Source organism: Cotesia glomerata, linkage group LG3 (genome assembly GCF_020080835.1).
Source record: "Cotesia glomerata isolate CgM1 linkage group LG3, MPM_Cglom_v2.3, whole genome shotgun sequence".
Taxonomy (NCBI): domain Eukaryota; kingdom Metazoa; phylum Arthropoda; class Insecta; order Hymenoptera; family Braconidae; genus Cotesia; species Cotesia glomerata.
The window spans coordinates 4,231,954-4,252,683 of record NC_058160.1 but is presented as its reverse complement, the minus strand read 5'-3'; the positions used below and the strand labels follow the sequence as shown (position 1 = coordinate 4,252,683).

Here is a 20,730-nt window from a genome sequence, read left to right as displayed (position 1 = left end):
AGTTATTTTACGACGACAAAAATATATAACTAATATAAGCATTTTATTGAATCCATATTCACATCACTCATTTCATTTCAGTATCCCATTGATTTTATATTAGTGTCAACTACTAAAATAATTTGCATAACATTTATCATAAATAATATTTACAGCTCAGCTAAGCACACACGGATTAATAATACTGATTACGTATATTTTAATGCCTAAAAAAATAATTATTATTTAAACATCTTATCTCGGGATATTTCATTAAGACACCAATTATAAATGTGTGAGGTATCTCTGCGTTACGCTTAAATATTTACGTCAGTTTCCAAAGTAAACAATCCTCCTGTATATTTTTACACGTACGCTGTCTTTGATCGATACATCCCACGCCTGGATCGGAATAAAACCGATCATTAATTCATCATCGGTTACTTATTTTCATTATATTAGATATTAAATATAAAACTTGAAGCAGTTATTTAAAATGTTCAAATGAATTAAAATTTTTCGATAATTGACCGCATAATTTTTATGACAGAATTATTATACCTGTTAAAAAAAAATATATGATATGATTTATAGTATGAGTTGAATTTCTCGAGATATTTTTTTTATTTTATTTTGCAGTAGACCCACTGCAACGGGTATACGCCAAAATCAAGGACTTAAACTGGTTTTGTATACGCTAATATATACACGAATATATATCAACTCGGTTATATTAGGAATACATGATTTTTTACATTATTTTAATCTTTAATTCCAAATTTTCTTACCTAATTTTTTTTCCTTTTTATTACACACTTTTTATACGTGTATTTCTAATATTTATTATATCTTCATAAATTTATATTTTTACAGGAATTTCTTCTATAATTATTAATATTTTTTCCAATTATTTTTACATCAATTTCAATACCATTAAAATTACCAGCTATTTTTATTTTTTATTTTTGCTATAAAAAATTAAAAATTAATACGTAAAGTTTAAAAAATTATTTTTTTAAATTCTCAATAATATTTTAATTACTTCTATCATAAATTTATTCTTATAATTTAATATTTTTACCGAAATTTTTTCTATAATTAATATTATTTTTTTTTCCAATTATTTTTACATCAATTTCAATGCCATTAAAGTCACCAGCTATTTTAATTTTTTATCTTGCTATAAAAAATTAAAAATTAATCCATAAAACTTAAAAAATTATTTTTTTTTAATTATCAATATTTTAATTACTTCTATTCAATAACAGCTATTTTTAGCGTGATTATCTGTACAATTATTTATTCTAAAATTAATTTAATTTTAACACATATGTCTTCAATAATTAATGTTATTTTTACTGACACAAAGTAAATTTATCTATTATGTTAATACTTAATCAATTAGCTATTAATCATTAACCATTAATCTATACGATTAGTTTTGGTTTAAAAAAAATCCCCAAGAATTTTTCTAAGAATCAGATGATAAAATTGACATCCGTCAAAACAAACCTTAATCTAATTCTGGCCGCTTAAAATTGTACTTATGACGTTTTTGAGATTTTTGAGCTCAAAATATAATTTTTGTGATATTTTCAGCTTGCTGAGCTCAAAGAGATAGTATTTTTATGCATTTGAGCTCTTCGAACTTTTGAATAGATCAACCGATTTTCAAAAATTTCGGAGTAATCTCGAAAAAACACTTTTTTCGGTTTTCTTTCGTTCACGATATCTCTCGAACGAATAAACCGATTTCGACCAGATTGGTGGCGATCGACGTGGTTTTTTATTGTCTAGAGCTGATTAGTTTGTGGAATCGATCGGTGGAGCTGTTTAAAAGTTATCCAAAAAAAAACGACATTTGAAAAAATTTTTTTTCTTAGTTTTTTTAAAATTTCTCAAAATCTACTGATCCGAATCGGTCAAAATTATACTCAAAATCTAAATTTGGTCAAGCCCTTTCAAATGGCACCAACCGCGATAAAATCAAATCAGCCGTTCAAAAGTTATAAGCGGTTCACATACTTTCACACACACATACATACAGACATAGTGACAACCTCGCGGGAGTAGTCAGGGAAGCTTCCTAGGACCTCAAAAGGTCGAGATCTGATGAAAACTCGATTTTCTTAAAACGGGGTAAAACCAATAACTTCCCGATTTTTGAAAATCTTCGATTTTCTTAGCAGGAAGTTAAAAATAGATTTCCTTGGCTCCAATAAAATTCTAAGAATCAAGTACTTGGTACAATAAATAATCCCTTTGTATTAGATCTGAATTGGTTACCTGTACCTCTCTCTCACGGGTAATGAGATTGAGTAAAACAACTCACATTTACCAGTTGGTTTTTCCCCTTCCTATACATATATGTCCTCCAGCACTAGCCGAGAATTGAGCCGCGGCTATAAATACGACCCCGCGATTCGGACGTACCAGTATGCAGTCACATGTGTTTGCAAACGAATCGCTTGTAAAATTTCTGCAATAAATAAACTTGAAGAAACTTAAGTTCTTAATTTTCACCTTTAAGTTTTCAAACAATGTGTATTCGCACATTTACTACAGACGGGGTGGAGATTGAGGACAATAGCTTAGCTAAGGTAGTGGAAAATCCGGCAGCATTAGATCTGGACAGTTCAGTCGAACTCCAAAAATCAGACGAAGTGGTCACCCAACAAGACTCAATGAATTCTGTGGAAGAAATGAAGAAAATCTCTGAAAAAGTTATTGAAAAGCCAGAGAGCCCCAAGCAGTGCCCGTTTGCAGCTCAGAAAAAAGTCTTTAAAGGCAAAGACAAATTTATCAAGAAGTATGATGAAATTATGAAGCAAAATCAAAATAATTCAGAGCCTACTTCGGAAGATAATTCTACTCGCTCGAACGATTTTTTGGGAAAAATTGTCGGAAGTTTCAAAAATCTCACTGATGTTATCAGCTCCTACTGTAATATCAACCAAGAATCGACGACCTATAAGTAAGTACACAATTAAGCTCAATTTTTGCATGGTTAATTAGAAAAATAAACAGAATTGCCAATCAAGGTTCACTCGTAATTTATCATTTAAATTAGAGCATGTAGTTGTCGTTGCTTGAGTTTATATAATTAAATGTGAACAGATTTGTTTATTTTAATTACGGTATATTTAAAAAAAATTTTCAACCTGAAATGAAAAATTTGCATGGGTAAGAAATTTTAAGAACCACGAGTAAATTTTACAAGTTAAATTTATTTTTAAAAAAAATATTGCTAACTCTAGTGTCATAAAACATGATTATAAATTATAATTAGAATTTTATGAGCCTGTTTAAAATTTTTTTTTTTATTTTTTACCTTGAAAAAAAATGTTTATTGTACATTTTTAACCTTCAATAGTTTTGCGCAAAAAATTTATTTATCATTTTAATTGAAAAGAAAAAAAAAAGCCGGTTTTAACAATATCTTCTTTCTTCTCAAATTTAATTCCTGAATTCTAAAATTTTTATAAATAATTTTTATTGATTAAAAATAATTTATACTGAAATCAGCAGACCTTCAATAATTTTTTGATTTTTTTTCATTAACTAAATTAGAACCAAAAAATATTTATAAAAAATTGCACTTGTAGTTTTTTAAATCTTCTACATGTGAAATTTTTCTTTTTATTTTTTTTTTGTAATAATTTTTTATTAAAATTAAGTTAGCCGACATCTAAAAATTTTTAGAATTTTTTTTTATTAAAAAAATGATTACAAAAAAATTTTTTTTTAATTTTGCATTTGTAAAAAAGTTTAAAAACTATTAGTGCAATTTTTAAAAAATATTTTTTAGTTCTAATTTAATAAATTAAGCAAAATTAAAAATATCGGCTAACTTTGTTGTAATATTTTTTTTATTAAAAAAATTATTACAAAAAAATAAAAAAAAAATTTCATTTGTAAAAAACTTTAATTTCAATTTTTGAAAAATATGTTTTTGTTCTAATTTAATTAATGGATAAAAAATTATGAAATTAAAAACGTCGGCTAACTTTAGTATTGTTAATTTTTTTAATAAGAAAAATCCTAAAAATTGTCAGATGTTTGCTAATTTTATTTTCACAACTTTACACCATTGAACTTCAACAGAAGAAAGAAAAATGATTAATTACCTCTGAGTTATTCTAATCAACAGACAATCGTGTAGATCGATAGATAATAAATTATATATCTAAGGATTTCGAATGTATTAAATTAATATGCATGATTAGTACTCGTGTCGCATTTTTTCACGTTTCCATCGGCAGTATAATAAGCCAGTCTTTGATCAATTACCCCACGGATTTATGGTACAAACTGATGCAAGGGTCGATGAATTGAATGAAAACTCGGATCATTTGCTCCAGCATATGATATATCGCGTTTCAGATGCCATAAGGGCGTAGACCGGCAAAAGGTCCCGGTGAAAAGCCATAAGGGCGTATAAAAATTTTTTTTTCGGGAATCAACGTAGTTTCGTCTGAAATGTGCAGAAATGCAAAAAAAAAATTTATACGCCCTTATGGCTCCCGGGACCCACATCGGATGCCATAAGGGCGTATACTAAAAATTCTGTTTTTTTTTTCTAAGTCCAAGAAAATTTTTAGTTAGTAGAAAATTTTTTTTTTGCATTTCTGCACGTTTTATACAAAAATACGTCGATTCCCAAAAAAAAATTTTTTTTATACGCCCTTATGGCTCCCGGGACCCATCTCGGATGTCATAAGGGCGTATAATAAAAATTCTGTTTTTTTTTCTAAGTCCAAAAAAAATTTTAGTTAGGAGAAAAAATTTTTTTTTGCATTTCTGCACATTTCGGGAATCAACGTATTTTTGTATGAAACGGGCAGAAATGCAAAAAAAAAAATTTCGCCTAACTAAAAAAGCAAATAAATTGTAGCAAAAAAAATGTATTTAAAAAATTTCATCTTTAGAAGATTTAAATAAATGCAGTTGATATAACAAATCAATTTCAATAAAAAAAAATGCTTTAGAAAATTCCACTAATAATTATTTTTAATTCTCAAATGCGAAATTTTTGTTCTTAAATTTTTTAATGATGATTTGATTGTTATCAAATACCTAAAATTTTTTATGGTACTGATAATTATTATGTTGGTAATAATTATTTTGATAATAATATTGAAGTGACAATTTAAAGGATATTTCTTAACAAATAAAATACTGCAAAAATGATTTTTTCAGTTTTAATTTATTTTTTAGTAACAATTTCAGTATCATTAATTTGTCTGCTAATTCAAGTTCTATTTAATTTTCCAATGACTAACCACACTGTAATATTGACTTAGATTTAGATAAGTCTTTAAATAGTTCTTATCACCTACACAAAAATAAGACGATAAAGCCAGCCGATATAATATGTAAATTAGATATTATAAAAATCCAAATATTGTTGCCAATTGTCCAAACAGAAAGTACAATCTATTGTAATTGCTTTAAGTTACATTACCAGTTCTGATTTAAAATGTAAACTCGATGATCAATAACCATTTCCTGTTAAGAGATTATATAATGAAATAATGTAATAATAATTGAAATAATAATAATGATTAATCAATTTTTTTAATGAATTACAGAATACTGTTCAAAACCACGCAGCCGGCTCACATAATAATGATCGCCGTCGTTCTGTACTTGTTATCAATCTTTAATCCGAGTTCTGCAAACAAAGACCAAAATTTTAGCAATCCTCATTCTGGTGTACTGTCATTCATTTATCTTTCTTCTTTTATAATTCACATCGGATCGCAAATTTGGATGACTTTTGTGTCAGGTAATTGTATTTAAATTTTTTAATTTTTATCTAAAAAAATTCCTATAAATCATTATAAAAAAATTATTTCTTCTTTAATTCTAAAAATAAAAAAATAATCTAATTAATGAGTTCTATAAAGATAAGTAAAAATTTCCTTATATCAAATTTAATTTAACATTGCTCAATTATATCTCAATTACTCGACCCCAATTACCTTGATTGTACCATTAAATTTTTTTTATTACACCAAACTTTATTTTTTTCTATTTATCAGCAATAAAACATATTTCGATAATTACAAGTTAAATTTAATAATCGGTCAATAAGTTATTTATAGAGTTGAAAATTAAAAGTAGTACGGCTGCCCAATTTCAAAACACAGTAATTGACAATTTTAAGATTTTTAAAAATTTTTCTTATTAATAAAAAGTTTGTGCGCCAAATTAATAAAAAATTTGATTTATGAATAGAAAATACTTGAATATAAATATTTTTAAGAAAAAACACTTGAAATTAAGGTTTAAAAGTTATAAGAATTGCAGTAATACTAAAAAAAATCAGGTATAAAAATTTTGCAGTTACTGTGTTTTAAAATTGGGCAGCCGAGTAATAATATATAAATTAATAAATAAACTTTAATTGTTTTCTATTATTAGGTCTTTCACTGTACTTCGCATTACCAAGGCATACATTTAATGACGTCCAACGTGTTCTCTTTCCTCGTTACTTTACGATAAACGCTTGTTTAAGCTTTATAACACTCGTTATCTTCGTTAAACATCATCCGGTAGAAACATGGGATACTGAAACTACTATTCAAGTAAGTTTTAATATTTCATTATTAATTACCAAGCAAATAAAAAAAATATGTGTGTGTATCAGAGTACACAGGTGAGAAGTGAAACTTTTTTATGACATATCATTTTTCTATTATTTACACTTTCACAGAAATTGGGTAGATAAGCCTTAAGGGGGAACACCACTGTGACGATCGAAAAAAAGAGGTGATTTTCGGGAATTTTTTTGACAGGGAAAATAAAGGAATTTGGGAATTGGGTTTTTTTTTTTTATTTTATTAAGGGTACATTAAAGATTATTACCCTAAATTTTTATTTAAAAATATTTAATTATTACAAAGTTATTAACAATCTCGTAGAGCACCAGAGAAAATTTCCCCTCTCCACGGTCGGTTCAATAACTCAAAAACAGATCATCTGAAAATAAAAACCCAAATTGCTTTTTAATCAGTAAGGATGTAGTTATCGTCGCACGTACGGAATTTGAAAAATTTTTAAAATTCCGTGAAAATCATCTCTTTCTTTTGATCGTCACAGTGGTGTTCCCCCTTAAATCTGTGGTTTGTTTCTATGATTAATAATTATCAATTCAGTTTAATTTAATAGTTTACACTTTAATAATTAAATATCACTCGACATACATTTTATTTTTAAACTTAAAAAATAATTAAGTCAAAGTCATTTACAATATCTATTTCCAAGGAGATTTTAATATCTTAAAGCCAAAAATCTTAAGAAAAAAAATTTTTTCCGTATTAAATTAAAGCTATTTTAGTATTATAGCCATGCATACAAATAATATGAGTAATTCATTTTATCATTGCTTTTATTATAATTATTGTATTTCATCGCATCGTAATTACTATTGTTGTCATTATTTAGACTATGCCATTATTTAATATCAAAATTAGTTAATCAGTTTACAAAAATTATATAACGAACTTTAATATTCATATTTTATGTCATAACTTTAGTAAAAATAATTCAAAAGCAGATATTTAATAACTTACTCAATTACACAAGTTGTGAGTAAATAATTGGAATTATCTATTTAAAGTAATACAATTATATGATGACAGTGAATCTTGTAGACATGCTATGATTTTATAGAATTCAAAATTAATAAATAAATCATTGGAAATGAATAATTTAAAAAAATGTACGTATACATATTTTTTTTTTCTTATTGTGTTTTGTTTTATTTTTAAATTATTATTTAATTTGTTTTTAGAATTAATAATATTTACTAGATTTATTCTTTACGTCGCTATACTAAACTTTGATAAAAAAAAAAAAAAAACATGACGCGTAAACGATATTAAAGTTAACTGTTACGTGACCATTTTTTAATTTTATTTAACAAAAAGTTTTGTTCCGAAAAATTATTGTTAAAAAATTGCATTTTTAATTTATGAAAATTTCGAAATGTCCATTTTTTATGAAAATTAAATTAGCCGACATTTAAATATTTTTAGAATTTTTTTTTATTAAAAAAAAATATTTAAAAAAATTCATTTGTAAAAAACTTGAAAAACTATAAGTGCAATTTTTAAAAAATATTTTTTTGTTCTAATTTAATTATTGAAAAAAAATTTTTAAAATTAAAAATATCAGCTAACTTTAGTATTATCCATTTTTTTCTCATTTTTTTTATGCAGTCATTTATTTATTAGAAAAATTATTAAAATTATTAAGAGCCAATTTTTCAATCCAAAATAAAATTTTATCCAGGATAAAATTATTATTGTCAGTATATTTATATATATAGATATATTTTATCAATGACAATAAAGTTAGCCGACATCTAAAAATTTTTAGAATTTTTTTTTATTGAAAAAATTATTACAAAAAAATAAAAAAAAAAATTTCACTTGTAGAAAACTTTAAAAACTGTAAATGCATTTTTTTTTAAATATTTTTTTCTTCTAATTTAATTATAAAAAAAAAAATTAAAAAATTAAAACCGTCGGCTAACTTTAGTATCATATTTTATCATTGGATAAAATTTTATCCTGGATTGAAAAACTGTTCCTAAATATCTGCTAACTTAATTTTCATGGCGCGTAACCGAAAATCGAGACGATTTTTTTTTACATTGCTATAAAATTTCTCTCATACGTCGATAAAAAAGTTTCACTTCTATAAATAACTTGATCAATAAATCATGCTTTTAATTGATCTAAAAATAATAATATAAAACTTATTTTATTCAGGTAGCAGGAATGTCTCTAGCATTGATACTTGAATTATTAATCCGTCTGTACTTGACACCTCCGCTCTTGCGTCTAATTGTCGAGAAAAAAGGAATCGAACAGGCTGCTGGAGTCGGAAAGGAGACTGGTTGTCAGAATATCAGTGCCTTGAAAGACTGTCCCCACTACATGGAGATTTATCGCTCCTTCCGCAAGACCCACGGGTGCATCGCGATGGGTAACATCATCACCATGGGATGCACAATTATGCATCTTTTCTACATATCCAATAAACTTTGTGTTCTAATATAAAAATAGTATTAAGTTAACAATAATGATAATAATGATTATTTTATAGATATTTAATTGATTAGATGTATTTTTTATAAATAATTTTAAGTGACTTTAATTTATTGATTTGACTGACTAGCTTATTCAGGACAAATTCGTCGCTAATGTCTAAAATCAATTAACATCAATGTCATTTTTATAAACTGTAAGATTACATGGCAATTACTTTATATTAATTCATTATATTTATTGATTGGTATGATGTATGACATAAATAATTGACTTTTCTTTTTTAAATAAAATCATTTTATTTATCGAATGATACACAGATGTAGAATACTGATATTATAATCTACCAAGTATCTTATACATTATTTTTTATTATTTCAGTGGCAGATAAAAAATTTTTTTCACAAATAGGATATATACATAATTAATTTTTTAAACAAATAATTTAATTATCTAATTTTAAATTTAAAACATTAAGTTTTTTTAAAATGTAATTCTTAAAGTTGAAGATTAAACAATTACAAGATAAATAAATGCGATGTATTGATCACTTAATGATTAATAAGAATTATTTAAGTCTAATAAATATAACTTAAACCTAATAATTATCAAATAATAATAATATGATTATTAATGAGTAATGATAAGTATAAGTACACTGAGAGAAAAAATTTATTAAAAAAAAAAAAATATAAATTGTGGCAAAAAATTTATTTGTTTAAAATTGTTGAAAAAAATTTATTTTTAATTTAGAAAAAAACAATTTTAAATAGACAACTTGCGAATTTTTGTTCAAAATTGTTTTTTTTTCCAAATCTAGAAATTTTTTTTCAACAAAAAAATTGTGAAAAATTTTTTTTCAGCTAAGAAATAAAATTGTTTATAATTTTAAAAAAATTAATTTCTTATTACAGAATTGCTAATTTTTTTTCTAAATAAGTTTTTTCACTCAATGTAATGTAAGTATTAAGGCGGCCCAAAAAAATCGACTATTTTTTTTTTAGTCTCGAGTGAATAAATGTTAGTTTTTGATATTTTAAGACTCCTCTCCAAAAGACAGCTCAAAAAAAAATTTTAAGAGGTCGCTCGAAATTTTTTTAAATTTATTAGTGCATTAGTTTAGATTTTTTCGAGCGACATTTTACTATTCAAATTAAAATTCCATGCATTTTTTTTTTTTTTATTTAGTACAATATTCGATAAAAAAATACATCACGAGATGAACTAAAAATCAAGCGTAATATAGAAAACATAATTTTTTTTTAGTTTAATAAATTTATTTAATCAACTGCCAGACGTGGGTTCGAATCCCAAGCAGGTCTTAGAAGCCAGCTTGGTTGAGATTTTTACAAACCAAAAAGACCCCAACGTACCACTCCCAACAGTTAAAGTCGGCGATATGACTAATTAAAGAAAAAAAAAAAAATTATGAGCAACCTATCAAAATTTAAATTTTGAACTTAAACTTTCAGAAACTTTTTTTTTTGGTCTATAAAATTATACCGTAACGAAAAAGAAATTTAAAAAAAAATTTGATTTTTGAAATTTAAAAAAATTTGGAGCGACCTCTTAAAATTTTTTTTTTTGAGCTGTCTTTTGGAAAGGGCTCTTAAAACATCAAAAACTAACATTTTTTCACTCGAGACTAAAAAAAAAATAGTCGGTTTTTTTGGGCCACCTTAGTAAGTATATATAAATAATGGAAGTTATGATAATTATACACGTAAAATTTCCGCGGCTTTGTTGTAACAAATAGCGATCCAATCTGGCTGAGTAGCGCCCCATTGAATCTGATTAACTTCGCCTTCAGCGGCGGTGTAAGCGAGAATGGGGTCCTCGATCGCGCGAGGCATTTGTTGGATATCCCAGATGAGCGCTTGGTGATCGTCTCCAGCAGTACAGATGTGACAAGAGGAGTGAGGAGCCCACGCAATGCCATTAACACTGGCTCGATGATTGTTCAACCTTGCAACAGGTGTACAAGGTACTCTTACGTCAAGAATAATGACCTCGCAGGCATCCATCGCCACGGTGGCCAGGTAGTTTGGATCCTGCTTGTTCCAGGCGAGTCTTAGCAGCGGCGTGTGCTGAGGGTCCTCGTAGATTATCGTCGAGTGCTCCAGATGTCGAAGGTCGAACATCCTGACAGAGCCGTCTGCGCCCACCGAGGCGAACATGTCGCGACCACCGCCTGCTCGGCTGAATGCGATGTCGTAAACTTCTTTGTCGTGAGCTATCAATTGAGTTTTCACATGTCCGGTTACCATGTTGACGCGACCCAGTACTTGGCCTGTCTCCAGGCCCCAGATCGTGCAAGTCGTGTCGATACTCGAGGTACCGATCAAATTTGGATCAACCTCATTCCAGTCGAATGACGTCAACGGCGCGCAGAAATCTGAGTTTTTGTTGTTGTTTAGCACGCACTCGAGTCGTGTTTCTGGCTCAGCTGCTCGCCAAACACGCAAGTAATCACCTGAAGTCGCTAATAAATCGGGAAATAATCCTGCAAAGATAAAATTATTTAGTTTATTTATTTGTTTTTTATATAATTATGTTAAATAATTATTAAAAAATAAATAATTAAACTGCTTACTAATCGGCAACTAAATAAGTTTATTTATCTTTCAAAGTACTAGATAATTATTATTCAAATATTTGATGACATTGACATAAAATATTAAGACTAACAATTATGCAATAACTCTCACTTAAAGCCCTGAAGAAATAATTACTGGTGAAATAAATATTGCATAATCAATTTCCTGTTACACATTTAATATTAATAAATTTTAAATAAAATTAATAGTCAGATTTAATTATTCATAATTTAATCTTAATTTTATTAATAAATATGTAACTTATAAGTTATAAGTGTTTTTAATTGTTACTCTGAATATGTTGAATATAATTGCTCATATTTATAATCAAGTTTTATAAAAATTAGAGTAAAATGTAAAATTTTCATTTTTGAATGATTATTTTAAAAAATTGGTGAATTTAAAATTATTTTAAAACTAAATTGTTATAACTTATTATAACATGTAACCATTGAAACATTTAAGCTTTTAATTTCCTTTTACACTGAGAAAAAAAAAGACTTTTGCTGTATAAAAAGACCAATCCACACGTTGTTTTAAAGTATTGCAGTTGCTTTTTATAACACTTACGAATTCAAATTCGTAAAATTTAGCTTGGGAACTAAATAAGCAATAGAAAGTTTAGTTTCAAAATTTTACACTTTTTTGTTGATTAAATTTTACTAAAAATTCTCGACTTTAAATCGGCTTCGCGTTACACTGAGAAAAAAAAAATACTTTTACTCAATTAACAATTTCTTGGCTCAAGAAACTCGCTGACGATCAAATATTCTATTATTATTAATTATTAATTTCTGAAGAGAAGAACATCAATATTTATCTTTGGATAGTAGATAAACAAAAGAATAGCTTTATTTAAATTTAAGTAAAAATTGTTTCAATCAATTTAAAAATTTCATGAGCTAAGAACATATATTCTTGAAAATTGAGCATTTATATCGTATAAATAACGAATATTTGCGGCATTTCCAAAACCGTGAACATGTTTACATAAACAATAAAAGTTACATACTTAAAAGGTGGATATTCTTGAAAATTTTCAAGAACATAAATTCTTGTATCAAGAAAATTTTCTGAATAAAAGTATTTTTTTTCTCAGTGTATGACAATTAAGTTAGCCGACATCTAAAAATTTTTAGAATTTTTTTTTTTTGTTGAAAAAACTATTACAAAAAAATTAAAAAAAAAATTTCATTTATAAACAATTTGAAAAACTGTAAGTGCAATTTTTAAAAAATATTTTTTTGTTCTAATTTAATTATTGAAAAAAAAATTTTAAATGTCGGCTAACTTGAGTATTATTTTCCTATTTAGATCCTATTATCTTTTTTTTTTCAATAAAATAATTTCTAAAAATTTTTAGATGTCGGCTATCTTAATTTTCATAAAAAACATCACCTTTGCTATCAGGAATCCACATTATCTTAGTAGTAGGATAAGGATGATCAAAAGTGCTCTTAGCAGTGAACTCTGAAGTCTCTTCATCCAGAGAAACAATTTGGACTTTATTGTTATACTCTTCGACGAAGCTCCCCAGTGCCAAACGAAACCTCTTGTCGGGTCTCACAGACCAGTTCATGCTGTACAGAGGCCATGGTGCCTCGTATTTGTAAATCTCCTTTCTCTTAGGCGGTACGTTGTGCAACGCCATTGTTTATTTCTCCGAATTATTTATTTTAAAACTGCAAGTTAATAAATTAAAATGAAAACTGACAATTTTTATTAATTTTTCTCATTAATTAAAATTATTAAAATAAAAATTTCACATCTTGAAAATTTAAGTGCTATTTTTTTAGCTATAATTTAACTAATAAAAAAAATTAAAGAATTGTCAAACATCAGCTGATTTAAGTATCACGTTGATAAAAATCTCATAATTACAATAAATAAATACCGTGAAATTATCTACAGGTTAACTCTTGACTTACCAGTTAAACGTAACCCTAAATCTTTCTGAAAGTTTCTAATTATAACTCAGTAATTAATTAAACACTCAGTTCGCTACATAATACATAAAAATTGTAATTATTCAAATGAATAAATAATTAAATCGCTTTAATTATTATATTTAACTCCAATAATACAAAATAAGTACAACACAGCGTCTACTCCATTTTTTTACTTTTATTTTGACAAGAATTTCAATTACTCTCTTGTAGATGTCACCACTGTCCGTAACTGTCAGATGGTACTTGTTGTCATTTTAACCGGCATGTGTTGTTATTAAAAAAACCGTCTATTTGTCAACAATTACAAGGTAATTATATGACACTGAATTTAACAGACATCTAACAACTTTTTAGATTTTTACAACAATTAAATTATAATGAAAAAAATTTAGTAAAAAAAATCCACATGTAGAAATTTTTATAAATTATTAGTGGGTATTTTTAACAATATATTTTTTATAATAATTTATTGGTTATAAAAATTCTAAAAATTGTCAAATGTCTGCTAATTTTAGTATCAATAATACTAAAATTAGCCGACGTTTTTAATTTTTTTCATTTATTAAATTAGAACTAAAAAATATTTTTTAAAAATTGCACTTATAGTTTTTCAAGTTTTTTGCAAATGAAAATTTTTTTTTAATGATTTTTTCAATAAAAAAAAATTCTATAAATTTTTAGATATCGGCTAACTTAATTTTCAATAAAAATAAAGTTAGCGAACATCTAAAAAATTTTATGATTTTTTTTATTTAAGAATTATTACAAAAAAATTAAAAAACATTTTTTTCATTTGTTAAAAACTTCAAAAACTATAAGTGCAATTTTCAAAAAATATTTTTTAGTTATAATTTAATAATACTAAAGTTAGCCGAGGTTTTTAATTTTTTGATTTATTTTCATTTATTAAATAAGAACTAGAAAATATTTTAAAAAAATTGCACTTATAGTTTTAAAAGTTTTTTTACGAATGAAATTTTTTATTTTATTTTTTTTTGTACCAATTTTTTCAATAAAAAAAATTCTAAAAGTTTTTAGATGTCGGCTAACTCGATTTTCATTATAGTTTAATAAATTAAGCAAAATAAAATAAAAAATGTCGGCTAACTTTATTATTATATTTTCATTCAGTATCATGTTAATTATTTATAATTATTATTATAATTTTCCTAAAAACTCACTTATTTTATTTCTTCATTAAAAATTCCAGAAGAAATGGATCGCTTTTACGAAAAAATCCAAACAACATTGATGAGACTAAACTCCGAGCATGAATTAAAAGATCTATCATCACACGTCACGCAGGAAAGCGCTGACAAAATAGACAGCGTGATAAGCGACCTCGCAATAGTATTTAAAAATTGCGAAGTAAATACTGAAGAAGTCGCAAAGAAAGATGACAAGTGTGTGAAAGCGCTGCAGTACCTGATTTTCAACACCAATTTCCACTGTCAGGATCAGATGGCCGAGGATATAGTAAACGGACACCTGGTGGACATGTGCCCCGCATTAGCTCCTTATTTATTACTCACCATCACATACAAATTCAACTACGAAATAATTTTAACAGAACTCGCTCTGTACTGTCCTTTAGAATTGTGCGTAGAAATAATGGAGATCACTCCCAGGTGTCTAAATATAATGAAATTCGAGCGAGCGCAGAAATTTATCATCAGTTTTATTTTAAACACTTACAAAAAATTAGTTTTAATGAAACAAAACGAGTTACAGTCTCTTGAATTAAATGAAACTCTTGATCAATTTAATGTCCAGTTTCAGGAACTCGTTGCAGTGATTAAAGAGAACAAAACTCTGCGTATCGACGAGTTAACTGAAAATAATAAACTGCGACGTGGATTTATCATCAAGGACGTCACCAAGTTGATTCTCGACTGCCTGGAGTGTCATCAGACGGGCGTGAAAGTCGATCCTGAGGAAGAAAAACAGTTTAAAATAACTTTTGGCCGGGAATTTGTTGTAAAATGCGACCCGAAACTTGTCGAAAAGCATTTAAGTATCTTTAACTCATGCTTGCTGTCTCTGATGTCTTCTATTTTGCAAGAAGTAGACGTGAATACTTACATGGAGTGGGTGGAGTTTGACTCACCTGAAGATCCTTCGCAGACACTGCAGCAGTCAGTTCGCTTCGACTGCTACAAACTCCTAGACTTCTTGAAGAAGTCTCAGTTAAAATTGAACGTCGAGCTTCTTAAATGCCTTGAACATTTGGCTGCTAAACCCAAGCAGCCCAGCGACCTGGGGCTCGAGGAACTTTGCCGGGAAGTTGCCGAAGGCAGCAAGGAATCTCTGAAGCAGCTTACGAGTCGCTATCAACAGTGGAACGAGAATATTTTCCTCGCTGTAAAACCTCATTATTTATTATTCGACAAACAAGACTGTTCTTTTCTTCTAGAGTACCTGACAATTTTAATCGAAAATAATTTAGACGAAGATCACAAACAGTCAGTTTACAATCTTGTAACTAAAGTGCTCCTTAAATTGGAAATCACTGAAGTGTTTGAAGTTGCGCTGGAGTATATTAAAACCCACGAGGCTAAAAATATTCTTGAGTCTGTTAACACCCAAGAAATGTTCAATGATTTTATTACTACTAACACAAATTTTAAAGATCCTATGAAATTGCGTATTTTGTTGTTTTTTATTATGAAAAACCCGAAAGAGTTTTTGATGACGCTGATTAAAATGAGCATCGGCAGCTCGCAGTACCCGCACGTGATGATTCCTCCAGAAGATTTGCTACTGCTGGCACCGATAATGAGGATTGAAGATGAGACGGGTGTTAAGTTGGTGCTGAGTATTTTGCTGGTCAATATCCGGCTAAAAAAAACTGATTGGAAGACTGTAAAATTCTGTAACTTTATTACGACAATGATTGATCGCGTTTTTACAGCCGACGAGCTTACTAACGTTGTTTTTATTCCTATAATCGAAGATTCTTTAATGTCTATCGAGACTGTGAAGACAGTTTTAATTTGTTTGCAGAAAATAATGCCTTTTTTTACGGAAAATATTAATTTTAGCGGGCTATTAATTGCATTAGCGACAAAAATGAAGTCCATTAGACGCAACAAAAGAATTTCTAGATGCGAAAGCAATGAAATGTTGAATTTGATTATTAAAATTGTAAGAACAATGATTGTTAATTACAAAGAGTGGGTCCTTAAAATAGAAAAGGTAAATGAAATAATAAAAATTATTTTGCCGATAGATCAGATTTACTTTGAAGAACTTTTGAGCTACAATCAGCCTCCGGATATCACGGATATAATCCGTGATTACTCGAGACGCGTTGTAGCAGCAATTGCGCAAGTGTTTGAAGATACTGAAGCTCCAGAACTGGATCTTAATTCGCTGTGGGTGGATTTTAAATTTAATTTAATTTTGAATAGTACTGAGGAAGAGTTTGTGAGGATTGCTACTGAAATCGCGGTGATCCATGCGGACTTTTTTCATCCTCAGATGGAAGAAGTCCTCGTGGATGATGCAGTGCTCGATTTTATGAACCTCGTAGCTAGAGCTTGGAGCTACTGCTTGGAGATACCGAGAGCGACGCAGCCCAATACCTTCGGGTGTTTAATAAGATCCCAGGCGAAGTTTATTAAATTAATTATGCGGATTAAAAACAAGACCTGGGAGTATGAAAAAATTTTAAATGCTCTTAAAGAGAACGTCAATGGTTTGAGCGACGGAATTAAAGAGACCGGCTACGGGGATTGTTATGAAAAATTGATCGAGTCTTTGGAGCGTCCAAGCGGAGAAGAATCTTTGGAGTCGATCTTGCAGATTGCAGAGAGTCTGGAAACCTTCGGCAGTAATTGTTTGCAGAATATAAGTGCAGTTCTTGGAGAAAAAAAAGTTCCAAGAGATTTGATGAAGCTACTGCTGGCTCAGGAGTTTATTGATAATTGTCTGAGGTTTGAAATCCAAATTTCAAGTCTTATTATTAAGGGGATCAATGAACTTACTTCGTGTAAAAAAACTGATTAATAGTTTTTGGAAAAATAAATATACTTTTTTATTTAATGAATCATTGTAAGTATTTGTGGTAAATCTGATCCTGGGTGTTTTTTTTTTATGTTCTTAATTTTACATGACTCATCCTCGCTATCGTAAAATACTTTCTATTTTTATTTTTTTTTATCTGAGTTAACATTTTTTTACAGTAAATATCACACGGGTTTTGGGAATTATTAAGAGATAAATTCCAGGGAAAAAAATAGCTGATAATAATTAGTGTTGAAATAATTTAATGGATTTATAATGAAGTTAAATGACTTATTTTTGACTAAGATATTAAAATCTTCTTGGAAATAGATATTATGAATAACTTAATTATTTTTTAAGTTTAAAAATAAAATGTATGTCGAGTGATATTTAATTATTAAAGTATAAACTATTAAATTAAACTGAATTGATAATTATTAGTCATAAAAACGAACCGTAGATTTAAGGGGGAACACCACTGTGACGATTGAAAAAAAGAGGCGATTTTCGGGAATTTTTTTGACAGGGAAAACAAAGGAATTTGGGGATCGGATTTTTTTTATTTTATTAAGGGTACATTAAAGATTATTACCCTAAATTTTTATTAAAAAATACTTAATTATTACAAAATTATTAACAATCTCGTAGAGCACTAGAAAAAATTTCCCCCTCCATGGTCGGTTCGATAACTAAAAAATAAAAATAAAAACCCAAATTGCTTTTTAATTAGTAAGGATATAGTTATCGTCGCACGTACGGAATTTTGAAAATTTTAATTTTAAAAAAATAGCGACTGATTGAAAATTTTCTCACTATTCTTACTGTTTTTTTTTTTTATTTAACCCGGCTAAAAAAAATCTTTAAAATAAAAATTTTTTAAATACCGTACGTGCGACGATAACTACATCCTTACTGATTAAAACGCAACTTGGGTTGTTATTTTCAGATGATCCGTTTTTGAGTTATCGAACCGACCATGGAGGGGGAAATTTTCTCCAGTGCTCTACGAAAATGTTAATAACTTTGTAATAATTGAATATTTTTTAATAAAAATTTAGGGTAATAATCTTCAATGTACCCTTAATAAAATAAAAAAAAATCCGATCACTAAACTCCTTTATTTTCTCTGTCAAAAAAATTCCCGAAAATCATTTCTTTCTTTCGATTGTTACAGTGCGGCTGCCCAATTTTAAAACACAGTAACTGCAAAATTTTTATACCTGATTTTTCTTTAGTATTACTGCATTTTTTATAACTTTTAGACCTTAATTTCACGAATTTTTCTTAAAAATATTTATATTTAAGTATTTTCTGTACATACATCAAATTTGTCATCAATTTGGCGGGCAAACTTTTTTTTAATAAGAAAAATTAAAAAAAGTTTTTAAATGTTAGTTACTGTGTTCTGAAATTAGGCAGCCGAGTGGTGCTCCCCCTTAATTGTTAATAATTTAAATTGCAATTACAAAAAGAAAATCAAATTAATAGCTGAGATAAATATCTAATGATAATAATCAAGCAAAAAGTAAATTGTTATTATCAATAGTTGTTTTTATTACATATATAACTTGATGCTATTATAATATTTACAATTATTTTTCACATTGTAAAAAATATAACATATTTCGTAATCATCAATACCATACGCAGGTAGCACTAAAAGGCCGATGTACATTCAAATCGTGGTGTTGTCGCATTTTCTTCATTACATTAATAATGATATTGTTAATTTTTAATTGTAATAATCGAATTATTTTATTTTATTATAATTTTTTAGTATTTTTCGACCTAATTGATAGTAATTTCGCCACAATATCAAGACATTCACACATACAATCGACGGTGCATCGATATCTGTTAAAAAATTGGCAGGTAGGAAAATCTGATTTGAAAAAATCATTCTTATTATCTTAATCGTCCGACCGCGTGATATGCTAGTAGTAATTTATTTATTTTACTTATTATGTTTAATCATCTTTGTAATAAACACATTTTTTTTTTCTATTTAGCACGCAATTAGTCGCGGTGTCTCTAGAAAAATATTATGCAATTTTTTTATTTGTTACTTTTCTTTTGGAATTGAATCGTAGTAATAATAATAATAATAGTAATTATAATAATAAAAAAAATAAAAATTAATGGTAATCAGATTATTACAATCTAATGAGTTCATTGTAGAAATATATAAATCCTCGTACTGCTATACCCTTATTTTTAAAATTGCGAGTACCCTATAAGTCTGTAAAGTGTGCATTTATTTTCTTTACATTAACATAAAAAAAAATTCATTTAAGCGGATATTGTATATTTCCTGCTGCTTATATTTTTTAATGTACTTTACTTATTTTTTTTTGTTCTACATTTTTACATACGACAATTAAGTGTAATTTATAAAAATTGTTAACGCTATAACACCAACTACTTTTCCTTTTTATTCATTAATTTTATTATTTATTTACTCATTAATATTAGTTGTTGTTGTTAAATTTTTTTATTTTTTTTTTTTTTAGTGTTCATGAAACGTAGATTATGTGGACTTTATAACGATGACTCATTTACTTTACAAGTACAGTTTTATACAACATGCAAGAGGCACACAGATAATTAAATATCTGTTCCTTATATGTAATTATAATAATAAAAATAATAATAATAAAATAAGAAAAATTATAAAAAAATCATTCATAGAATATTACTTGTATTATTATTATTTTTTATAAACCTTAACAGAATCGTATAAACATTAATAAGAACAATTAATTAAATTATCATTGACAATTGATTTTTCATTATAAAACTACAGACTCCATATCGGTGCTTACTATATTATTTATCATTATCGTTATCATTATGGTAATTATAACTATTACTATCGGTAATAAAATGTGTTCTTAATTCTAAAAATTAAAGAGATACAAGTGGACAAAAATCCATTGACTGTGTCACGTGTCACGTGTCAAAAAATTATTTTCCAGATACAAAATAAAGTCTCGTCAAAAGATTCATAGATAACATCGATAAGGACAACAGTTACTTAGTACAGCACTTATTTACACGTCAAGTAATAAAACGTTTGTCATACATTATTAATAATAATAATAATAATAAAAATAATAATATTAATATTACTTGTTGTTAATC

At 27.3% G+C, this 20,730-nt stretch overlaps 3 protein-coding genes across 5 annotated transcripts; 2 read left to right on the top strand and 1 right to left on the bottom strand.

Annotated features, from left to right (window-relative positions):
* The first annotated feature begins 2,402 nt into the window (after positions 1 to 2,402).
* Positions 2,403 to 9,351, top strand: LOC123260785 (transmembrane protein 205). Of its 3 annotated transcripts, none has more exons than XM_044722126.1 (4): positions 2,403 to 2,953; positions 5,571 to 5,767; positions 6,406 to 6,569; positions 8,760 to 9,351. In XM_044722126.1, exons 1-4 carry the CDS (start codon positions 2,520 to 2,522, stop codon positions 9,048 to 9,050), a joined length of 1,086 nt encoding a protein of 361 aa, XP_044578061.1. In that variant the 5' UTR covers positions 2,403 to 2,519; the 3' UTR covers positions 9,051 to 9,351. The 3 variants fall into 3 exon arrangements, with proteins under 3 accessions (XP_044578061.1, XP_044578062.1, XP_044578063.1); XM_044722127.1 differs by lacking the exon at positions 2,403 to 2,953 and adding an exon at positions 5,455 to 5,489; XM_044722128.1 differs by lacking the exon at positions 2,403 to 2,953 and having other exon boundaries at positions 5,560 to 5,767.
* Positions 9,352 to 9,937: 586 nt separating this feature from the next.
* LOC123260788 (DDB1- and CUL4-associated factor 7) lies at positions 9,938 to 13,770 on the bottom strand. The gene is made up of 4 exons (XM_044722133.1): positions 13,564 to 13,770; positions 13,034 to 13,317; positions 10,725 to 11,541; positions 9,938 to 10,001 (listed from the first exon to the last, which is right to left on the bottom strand). The coding sequence occupies exons 2-3, from the start codon at positions 13,284 to 13,286 to the stop codon at positions 10,754 to 10,756; spliced, it is 1,041 nt and encodes a 346-aa protein (XP_044578068.1). The 5' UTR covers positions 13,287 to 13,317; positions 13,564 to 13,770; the 3' UTR covers positions 9,938 to 10,001; positions 10,725 to 10,753.
* Positions 13,771 to 13,820: 50 nt separating this feature from the next.
* Positions 13,821 to 17,632, top strand: LOC123260473. Its single transcript, XM_044721579.1, has 2 exons — positions 13,821 to 13,845; positions 14,795 to 17,632. Exons 1-2 carry the CDS (start codon positions 13,821 to 13,823, stop codon positions 17,590 to 17,592), a joined length of 2,823 nt encoding a protein of 940 aa, XP_044577514.1. The 3' UTR covers positions 17,593 to 17,632.
* The last annotated feature ends 3,098 nt before the right edge of the window (positions 17,633 to 20,730 follow it).

Excerpts from the sequence above, each read along its gene's own strand:
- LOC123260785 (XM_044722126.1), top strand. The coding sequence starts at position 2,520 with ATGTGTATTCGCACATTTACTACAGACGGGGTGGAGATTGAGGACAAT. Across the intron at positions 2,954-5,570 it reads CAAGAATCGACGACCTATAA|AATACTGTTCAAAACCACGC; the intron begins GTAAGTACACAA and ends AATGAATTACAG. Across the intron at positions 5,768-6,405 it reads TTGGATGACTTTTGTGTCAG|GTCTTTCACTGTACTTCGCA; the intron begins GTAATTGTATTT and ends TTCTATTATTAG.
- LOC123260788 (XM_044722133.1), bottom strand. The coding sequence starts at position 13,286 with ATGGCGTTGCACAACGTACCGCCTAAGAGAAAGGAGATTTACAAATAC. Across the intron at positions 11,542-13,033 it reads GTGGATTCCTGATAGCAAAG|GATTATTTCCCGATTTATTA; the intron begins GTGATGTTTTTT and ends TTATCTTTGCAG.
- LOC123260473 (XM_044721579.1), top strand. The coding sequence starts at position 13,821 with ATGGTACTTGTTGTCATTTTAACCG. Across the intron at positions 13,846-14,794 it reads ACTTGTTGTCATTTTAACCG|AAGAAATGGATCGCTTTTAC; the intron begins GCATGTGTTGTT and ends TAAAAATTCCAG.